General features: G+C 46.6%; 1 protein-coding gene across 1 annotated transcript in view; it reads left to right on the forward strand.

Moving 5' to 3' along the window:
* The window catches only part of PLA2G4A (phospholipase A2 group IVA), a 51,252-nt gene extending 45,226 nt beyond the window's left edge, over window positions 1–6,026 (forward strand). The window contains exons 14-17 of the mRNA XM_084211280.1: window positions 231–415; window positions 3,223–3,418; window positions 3,628–3,785; window positions 4,597–6,026. Coding sequence (XP_084067406.1) covers window positions 231–415; window positions 3,223–3,418; window positions 3,628–3,785; window positions 4,597–4,731 — 674 coding nt within the window. The 3' untranslated portion in view covers window positions 4,732–6,026. The remainder of the gene's footprint in view (window positions 1–230; window positions 416–3,222; window positions 3,419–3,627; window positions 3,786–4,596) is intronic.
* The last annotated feature ends 3,744 nt before the right edge of the window (window positions 6,027–9,770 follow it).

Raw genomic sequence — 9,770 nt, forward strand, 5'->3', positions numbered from 1 at the left:
AACCGGGGTCTGCCTTGTGAACTTGGCCTCCTGAGGGCCCTTCCAGTCCTGGCTTTTCACCTCCTTCTGCAGTTTTTAAGAGTTTTAGTTACACTTGAGTGTGTTTACCTGGGATCCACTGTGCAGCTCAAATTCCATGCTCTCTCCAGAACCCAGGGAGACACTGGAAAGCTCATCAGTTCCTAACTCAGGTGTCCCTGCTTGGCTTGTTTTTCCCGTGTTCCACGCAGATCCTGACGAGTTTGAGAGGATCTACGAGCCCCTGGATGTGAAGAGCAAGAAGATCCACATTGTGGACAGCGGGCTGACCTTCAACCTGCCCTACCCGCTCATCCTGCGGCCCCAGAGAGGGGTGGATCTCATCATCTCCTTCGACTTCTCGGCCAGGCCAAGTGACTCCAGCCCTCCTTTCAAAGTAAGTGACACAGGCCCTTCCTTCCCTGCACTCAGGGGTTTCAGGTGACTCAGTTCTATTCCACATGGTCCCCAGAAATGCCTTGGTGCTGTTGTATCTGCAGCTTTGGGAATATTTCTTTGCACGTCAAGGCGGGATATTGCCCTGTGCTTCAGTTCCTGTTTGCGTGCCTTCCATGAGGCAACTGGCACAAAGAGGGATAAATGAGCTCGCTCTGAAGCGGGAGCTTGGTTGTTTTTATGGAAGTTTTGCTTTGGCACTGATTGCAGAGTTTTATTTTCTGTCAGAATTAAACAATTAAGTCATTTTCCCTGCCGCACTCTCCCTCCGCCCAGCTGCTCTCCTCTGTGTGCTGTGATGTAAATGGATGGTTCCGTGTCATCCTCTTGCAGAAATGCCTCATCTCAGGATTGCCAAATAAATAACCTTTTTGGAATCAGGGCTAACTCTTCATTTACATCTCACCAGGACAACCCTGGTTTAAAATCCATCTTAAATCCATCCAGACCAGAGCAAAACAGCGACAGGAGAAGAGGGAGTAAGTGCCACGGCTGTTTTCTGCAGCAGGTGTGGAAAGCACAGCTGTCAGCCTGTACCACCTGCACATCCACACAGCTCCAGCTGGTCCCAAAGCCTTTGCATGGATCATTCTGGCAACTGCTGCAGAAAAAGCAGCGCTTCAGAGAGTGCTGTGAGGCTCTTACTTGGTGCTGTGGTTCGGTGGGATTTGGTTGATCTGTGTGATCTTGGAGGTCTTTCCCAACAGTAATGATTCTACTGCCCTCAGAAAAGAGGCATTATTTATTTTAAACCCAAATGGATTTTTTTAAGGGAACTCAGCAAACGTTCCTGTTTGAGAAACACCTGGCATTCCTTGTTGCTTTAAATAAAATTACAACAAACAGAGAATTCTTTTCCTTCAGCTGCTATGGAGCGACAAAACCCCCAGAACATTGGAGGGCAACAGCAGTAGCAAAAGGAGCTTGAGATCAGTGCTGCCAACTGCAAAACCAAATTACAGGAGAATAAAAAGGAGAAATTCCTGTAATCTCTAGGTCTCTTGGGGCTATCAGGGAGGATAGAGCACTGAGAAGACTTCCTAGTGCTTGAGATCCTTTGTTTTTCTTTAAATCACTGAATCCCAGAGTCTGGCTTTTCCTTTAATATTCTATTTGCATAAGAATGTATCTCCTTTTTTTTGTCAAGAGTGTTTGTCCCAACAGCTGAATTTGCTGACACAGCACTGCCATTGCCTCTGAAACATCTTTTCCCTCCCTTTTTTTAAATTCCACAGGTGGATTCCGTGCAAAAGTCTGTGTGTGGTCACCCCTGCTACCTTTAGCATTCTGTCTGTGTCAGCTGCAATTTTCTGGGCTGTTTTGGGGAACATGGAGAGATTAGTGAGCACTCAAGTGGCATCCTGAAGGTTTTTCTCCAAAATGTCATTTTCAAAATGCAAAAAAAAAAAAAAAAAAAAAAAAAAAAAAAAAAAAAAAAAAAAAAAAAAAAAAAAAAAATCCCTAACGCAATAAAAACTGGTGGGGAATATTGGATGGTGCCTCAGGTTTTCCAGAAGCCTGTGTTGAAGGGAATTGCTCCTGGAGCACCAGTGGGTGTGTGCTGAGGCAGACACAGGTGTATTCCCAAGGCAGACAGGAACAGGAGCCAGTTCTGTCCCACTGGTGCACTGCAGAGAGCAAATGCCACTTCAGAAGTGGGCCTGTATCTATGGTAGCACGCTAATATTTTACTCAATGACTCGAGCCCTGGTTTACAATTTTACACCCACTATCTCTTAATCTCTTGCGTATCCAAAACAGTCGTCCAAAGAAGGGTCCTATTTCATTGAAAACCAAGATTAAAGATGTTTGACCTTCCCCCTCCTCCCTCTCACACACCCTCGTTACAGGCTTTTGAGTCATTATTTACAAATTCTCTTGTTTACTGAGTTGTCATGAGGAAGAAGCAGCCTGTTTTCCAGAGCTCCTCACACGGTGTGCTTCGAGAGGCCCCTGAGTGTGGGGTTAATTCTGGGTACAACAATGAGTACTCAGTGTTTAGGAACTCTCAGTGGTTGCCACAGCACCGGGATTGCTTTGCCAAGTAAAATTATGGATGGCTTTTCCCTCACTGTCAGCTCTGTGAATTCACCCCCAGGTTTCTGGGGCAGACCACGTTCCTTCCTGTGACTCATGGGGCAGAGCTGGGCAGGGTGGGTGAGAGGCTCACTTGGGGCTGCTGTGGGTCACCTGTGCTGAGATGGGCTTGGTTAGTCCTGAGAGCCACAGGGTGGTTTGGGCTGGAAGGGACATGAACCTCATCCCATGGGCAGGGACACCTTCCACTGTCCCAGGGTGCTCCAAGCCCCATCCAGCCTGGCCATGGATGCTCCCAGGGATCCAGGGGCAGCACCCTGCCCACCCTCACAGGGAACAATTCCTTCCCAACATCCCATCTAAACCTGCTCTCTGCCAGTGGGAAGCCATTCCCTGTATCCTATCCCTCCATCCCTTGGAAATTGTCTCTCTCCATGGTTCCTGTCAGCCCCTTCAGGCACTGCAAGGCCACAGTGAGGTCTCCCCAAAGCTTCTCCTCTCCAGGCTATCCAGTCCCAACTCTCTCAGTCTTTTCTCCCATCCCTCTGACCATCCTGGTGCCTCCTCTGGACTCCCTCCATGTCCCTCCTGTACTGGAGATTTAATAATTTATGGGTTACATTTCCCACCCCACACCATCCCTGTCTCTGCCAACCCCCTGACTTTGCAGTGGAAGCTTTTGTGCCACCTGAGTCTTTCTCCTCTTTCCAGGAAATCCTGCTGGCTGAAAAATGGGCCAAAATGAACAAGCTTCCCTTCCCCAAGATAGACCCCAACGTGTTTGACAGGGAGGGCATGAAGGAGTGCTACGTTTTCAAGCCGAAGGACGCCTCCTCGGAGAAGGACTGCCCAACCATCATCCACTTCGTGCTGGCCAACATCGACTTCAGGAAGTACAAAGCTCCAGGTGAGCTCACAGTTCCTGGTGCTGGATCCACCTGGAATCACTTGGTGGTTGTGTACTAGAAGCCTTTTGCCTCTGAAACAACTCCAGCTTTTGTCTGCTCTCCAGCTTTGACTCTCCTTAGGGATTTAATTCAAAGGAGCCGGTAAAAATAAGGTAATAAATCCTCAGCCCTAACGTTTGGGTGAAATTTTTGTATTTGTCCTGTGCAGGTGTTCCCAGAGAAACACAAGAAGAGAAGGATTTTGCAGACTTTGATATTTTTGATGATCCAGACACGCCTTTCTCTACCTTCAACTTCCAGTATCCCAACGAGGCTTTCAAGAGGCTCCATGACCTCATGGAGTTCAACACCCTCAATAACATGGATGTGAGTAGGGGGGGTTACAGGGGCTGGATTGTTACAGGGGGAGGTGGGTGATGTGAGGAAAGCCCTAAATCTTGCTGACAAAGCCCTGAATCTTGCTCTTGCTGAGCCTTTGGTCAGGGCAGGGCTAGCAGGGCTTTGCCTCAGTGTTTGCCTGATTTTCTCATTTGGTTCTTGCCTTGCTTTTGCCATTTTACCATCCCAAGCCATTCAGGATAACTGAGCAGAGGGCGCTGTTAGAGATCAGCAGGACTTTATACTCAGGGGTTTTTTTTGTCTAATTGGACAAAAAGGACCCTGGAAGTTTTCTCTGAAGGAAATTGCTTTATCAGCTAACTCAGTAATAACTGATAGTTGGTGAAATGTGACATCATGATCCCAACATCTGTGTAGTGACAAGTGTAATGATCATCCCAGATAAAGATACAGGGGTTTTAATCAATACAGTGACAAAAACTTGTTACATCAGCACAAAGGATTTAAAAGTGAAGATTTAATCTTTCTCTACATAATAATTACTTTCTACATCCTTGAAATATGGATTTTCTCAATGTTTGGATTTACCCTTCTGAGTTTCACTGGGGCTTTTTTAAATTCTGTGGTTTTTTGTGTGACTTCTTTGGTGTTAGTGGCCTCCCTACGTTAAAAATCAGTATTTTATACACTCAGGAAATACAATTTGTGCTAAAACTCATCGACCCCTCTGCTCAGTGATGGAGGGGACCTAGAGGTGGGAGCAGCAGCTGCTGGTGGCAGAGGGGGCTGTTTCTGTCCATTTCAAAGTGTTCAGGCTGAGCTCTGCTGCTGGCTGCAGGTGATCAAGGAGGCGATGATGGAGAGCATCGAGTACCGGAGGCAGAACCCCTCGCGCTGCTCCGTGTCCCTCAGCAGCGTGGAGGCCAGGAGGTTCTTCAACAAGAGCAACCTCAACAACAACAACCACACGTAGGGGCTGTGCCCAGCCCTGCCCTGCCCTGCCCAGAAACTGCTCCTGCCTTGGGACCTGCAGGCAGAAGGACTTGAGTGGAGCATCCCTGCTCCCCACGGGGCTGTGCAGCGCTCCTGAGAGCGTCTTCTTGTGAATTCTCATCTTCCAGTAGGGTTTTGTACTGCTTTTTTTGAGAGCTAAAAACATTTCAGTAGGCTGAGGTCCTCGTTTTTAAAACTCTGGAATTAGCTGGAGATTGTTATGTTCAGTGTCTTTGTGTTTGCTTATAAATTGTAAACACTGGTTTCTTTTGAGGGGGGGTAATTGAGTTTTAATTGATGTAAACTGGGCATAGCTTGAAGGGTAAGATGGAATTAGAAAAAAAAAATTGAAATCCACTTTATTGCTATATGAGAATGTCTGTACCACTCAGCAAAAAACAAAACCTCTGATAGTTTCTTTTTCTTATTTAATCCTCAAAATTACATTGCTTGAACTCTTGTGCTACTGGCAGCCATATGTTAAATTATTGTCAGTTTGTGTACTTCTGACCTGAATGTTTCTTCAGAAATTGACTGTGATTTTGCATTTGAGCATGGCTAAAACAACACATTTCTGCAAAGGGACAGTAGCAATGTTCACTGGGGATTTGGTAGAACATGCCCAGGTAAGAATGTGAAACCTTAAGGGCTATTTTAAAAATATATTCTTAGTACTTTGATTAATGAAAGACTGTGCCTAGACAGAGATTATTTTAGTACCATCTCAGCCAGTATTGCTGTAACTCTGCAAATGCACAGAAAATGCAACTGCACCTCTGAAAACTTTAACTGCTAAAGTCAGTAAATCCCTGGCAAGGGAAATAATTACAATGCATTTCCTTTTAACAGCCACTGTACCAAAGAATTGTGGAATGCTTGGGGGTGGAAGGGACCTTGAAGTAGATCTCATCCCACCCCCTGCCATGGGCAGGGACACCTCCCACTAGCCCAGGTTGGTCCAAGTCTGCATGAAAAGTTCTGTGGTTAAATAACATTTCCTGTATTGATCAATAGATTTTATTTCTGTTTGAGTTAGTGCCTGTTTAAAATCAACAGAGAAAATAAAAGTAACTTATCTTAGTGCTGCATAATTTAAACACTTTCCATAAATTCTGGAATACAGAAAGGAACTGGTACCATTATATTATTGTAATATTTTCTTTTAAATGTCGTCTTTTGGTAATGTAATATTTGTATTTTTTATTTTATAGTATGTACCTACTCTGTTTCATGGAAAAGTTTTATCATGCTTTATACAGTTTATATTATCACAGTGTTACCAGATGATAAAAAATAAAACTATATTTGTCACCTGCTGTTTTCAGACAGTTTGATTTTGATAATTTGTGGGCTGTTTTCAGGTTTTTTGTGAAGAGATGTGGAGCAGCTCAATGGTGAGGGGCAGCTCACAAGACTGACAGTGCACGGGATGAGTCTTTGCTGCCTTTAATCTTGGATTCCTTACAAAGCAGGGAAATTCCTTAGACATTATTAAAAATAATGTGGAAGGAGAATAATAATGCAGGAAAACCCCTCTTCTGATACACACTGTGACATCAACCACACAGAGTTTTCCCCTACCTAGAAATGTAATCCTTTGCTTCTCATTTTCCCTCCCTTTAATGCAGGTTCTTCTGCTTTGTGTGTACAGTATTTTTTCCCAGCCCAGCCTGTGATCCCTAGAGGCATAAAAAGGTAGATTTAGATATTTTGTCTTTAATCAGTACAATGCCCTCCCAGTATGTCCTCCTCAAAGGCTGTGGCCAAACTGGCCACAGAAACCTGGGAGCCTTGAGGTGGTTTTGGCCTCTGTGTGTCTCAAATTCTCACCCAGGTGTATGGTTTTAGGCAAGTCATAACTGAGCAGGGGAGAATAGGCAGCTCTGGGCTTATTTGGGTGTGAAAGTGGAAGAATATGGAAAGTGGAATATATGGAAGAACAAACCAGACTGGTACAGCTACACCTCCCATCCCTGGCAGTGCCCCAGGCCAGGCTGGAGCGAGCTGGGATAGTGGGAGGTGTCCCTGCTTTCTCCCAGCCCAAACCATTCCATGATTTTATGATCCTCAAGTTGTATCACTTGTTTGGCACTGTTTCGTGATTCAGCTGCATTTCTGCTCCTCACCCAACTTTTTGGATGGACTGGGGGGATGGATGCTGGGCCAGCACGGATAGCAGGGGACACGGGACTTGTGCCAGGCAGTCTGGAAGTTCTGGGATGGGGAGGAGAGCGTGGGAGACACCCTCCACATCCTGCTGGTGTTAACACCTTCCCGACATCTCCCGGCTCGTTCAGGGCGTGTGCTGGAAAACACAAACCGGAATTAACGCCGCGGCTTTAAAGGGGCCGGGGGGAATGGATGTTTCACCAGCGAGTTTGGGAAGCAGAGACACTGATGCAAAGCAAATCCTTCTGGTCCGCTCTCACAAACCCCAGGGATGTGCCTGAGGGCGTTTTTGTGTGCGGGTCAGCCCCTGGTTCTGGCAGGATCAGCGCCGGGATGCTGCCAGGACAGAGGGACACAGCCCGCAGGGTCCCTCTGCTCCTCCTTGGAACGCTCTGTCCTTCTGTGACCCTGCAAGGAGGCTGCTCTGAACTGATGCTCTTCTGACCTTGCAGAATGTTAGTAATGCTGTTTAACTCTCATTTGCTGTTCAACTCTCATTATTTGCTGTTCCTCCCTCAGCTTCAAGCCTCTTTTAACACCTTGTCCAAGAACACGTTTCAAACCCATTTTTAGGTACAGAAATTTATTCCAAGGTGACACAGAGCAGGTTTCAATACCCCACCAGACCACAAGCCTTTTGCTGGTGTTGCTTCTGTGTCTTTTCTGTCTCTTTTTTCAAGAACTTCCAGGAAACAAATTACAGAATAATTCGACATCTGAAATCCACTGTGTCTTTACTGCTCACTTCCTTTCCTTTCATTTTGGAATCTTGGGCTCGTGGAACCATTAAGGTTGGGAAATACCTAACAAGATCACCAAATCCAGCCACCAGTCCAGCACCACCACCAGGTTCAGCATTACCCCTGGTCCCCAGGTGCCACATCCACAGGGTTTTTGAGCACCTCCAGGGATGGGCACCCCACCAGGCTGTGAGCTGGGACAGCTGGAAGTTCCAGCAGCAGGGGAACCCAACCATCCTTCTCCTGTGAATTCTCCCTCTGCCCATCCAAGCCAGTTCTGACCTGTTGTAACCTGGGACATGAGTGTTCTTTAATCAGTGTCTTACAGTTTTCCCTCTTTATTTAATGTTTTGTTTTAGAACTTGGTTTTGGTGCACTGATTTAAAAGGATTTAGCAGGAGAGATCTGGGCTGGGCCAGTGGTGTGGCTGATACACAGAGCAGAAAACAGGTCAGCAAATGTTATAGAATCACAAAGGGGTTTGGGTTGGAAGGGACCTTAAATTTCATCCAATTCCACAGGGAGGGACACCTTCCACTAGCCCAGGGTGCTCCAAGCCGTGTCCAGCCTGGCCTTGGGCACTGCCAGGGATCCAGGGGCAGCCACAGCTTCTCTGGGCACCCTGTGCCAGAGCTTCCCCAGACTCACAGGGAACAATTCCTTCCCAATATCTAATCCAGTGTTGGTGGAGCTGATTGAAATGAAATAAACCCACCAGAGCCTGTTTGATTCCTTGAGCAGATGTTAACAGGAAGGAGGGGATGCCCAAAAGGGCCAGGTCCAAACCCAGCAGCCCCTCCTGTGTGTGTGGCTGGACAGACCTCCTCCTGGGGAGCTCAGTTTGGTGAAGTTTGAACATTTCACTCCAGTGTGAAATTCCAACATTTGTGTTCTGCACTGTGACCAAAGCCAGCTCTCCTGCTCTGTTGTGTAATGTAATAAATGTCAGCTTGACGAATTCAACTTCATTGAAATAGTTTTTTATAATTGCCCGTGGTGTTGTAAGATGTGCTTTACAGATATTTGTTGGCTGAAAGGATGCCACTGAATCACTTGCAAATCCTTGCAGTGCAAAACAGCCCTTGTTCATGTTTTCCCAGTTCCTTGTGTGGTGGGACACTGAGCAAAGCTCTTACAAAACAGAGGATTTGGTGTCATGAATCCACAGGTAATAGCCAAGCAACGGTGTTTCACCATCTAAATAAACACAGGGTGTTTAGGAAAAATAGCAACAATGTGAAGATCCAGCCTTTGCTTCCCAGCAGGAGCAGGACACAGAGCTCCAGTGTCTCCCAGATGGGTTCCTCCGTGTCCCCACGTCCCCAGCCCCCGTCACCGAGGGCTGAAGGTCTTGGCAGAGCGATGTCACTGGAGAGGGAGACAGGGAGAGCAGTCCCTGGAAAACCTGGGCACTTCCAGCCCAGAGCAGTCCCTGCAAAACCTGGGCACTTCCAGCCTCCCTCAGCCAGAGGTGACAAAGCCCTTTGCCAGGCCAGCACCGAGTGATAAACGCTGTGATGTACCAGGCCAGTAAATGGGGATTTAATGATTCCTGACATTCCTCCCGGATGCACAAACAGCTTTTTGCAGGACATTAACACCAGGTGCCTCTGAGCAACCTCTGCAGCCGAGTGAGTGGCTCAGGGACATCACAGTGGGTTCTTCAAGCTGCACAGAGAGGTGATTAACCTTGGAACAGAAATCCTTTCAGTGGAAAAGTGGACAGGTTTCATTCGTCCCTTACAGGAAGGCTTAGCTGCCCATTTATAATCAGATTTTCCTCAGCAATCTTACCCCAAAACTTGCTTTTCTCTTCTTCTACTTCTCAGTGGAAAAATAATTGGAAGTCTCCTCTTTAATTTTTTTTTTCCTTAGAATTCTGCACAAGGATACAAGACATTCATGGCTGAACAGTCAAGCAGCTTTAAGTTTTTGGGATTCTCTAGGTAAGTGTAAGGAAAACACGGAGAAGGAGCTCTCAGTGCCCCTGTGCACTGAGCCCCCGAGTTTAACCCAGCCCCCTCCAGCTGTGAGTGCTGTTCAAGGCTCTAAGTTCAATTAGTTAATGCAGGGTTAATTGCCAAGTGTTTTACACATCGATCCATCCACT

Source organism: Fringilla coelebs (genome assembly GCF_963513975.1).
Source record: "Fringilla coelebs genome assembly, chromosome: 9".
Taxonomy (NCBI): domain Eukaryota; kingdom Metazoa; phylum Chordata; class Aves; order Passeriformes; family Fringillidae; genus Fringilla; species Fringilla coelebs.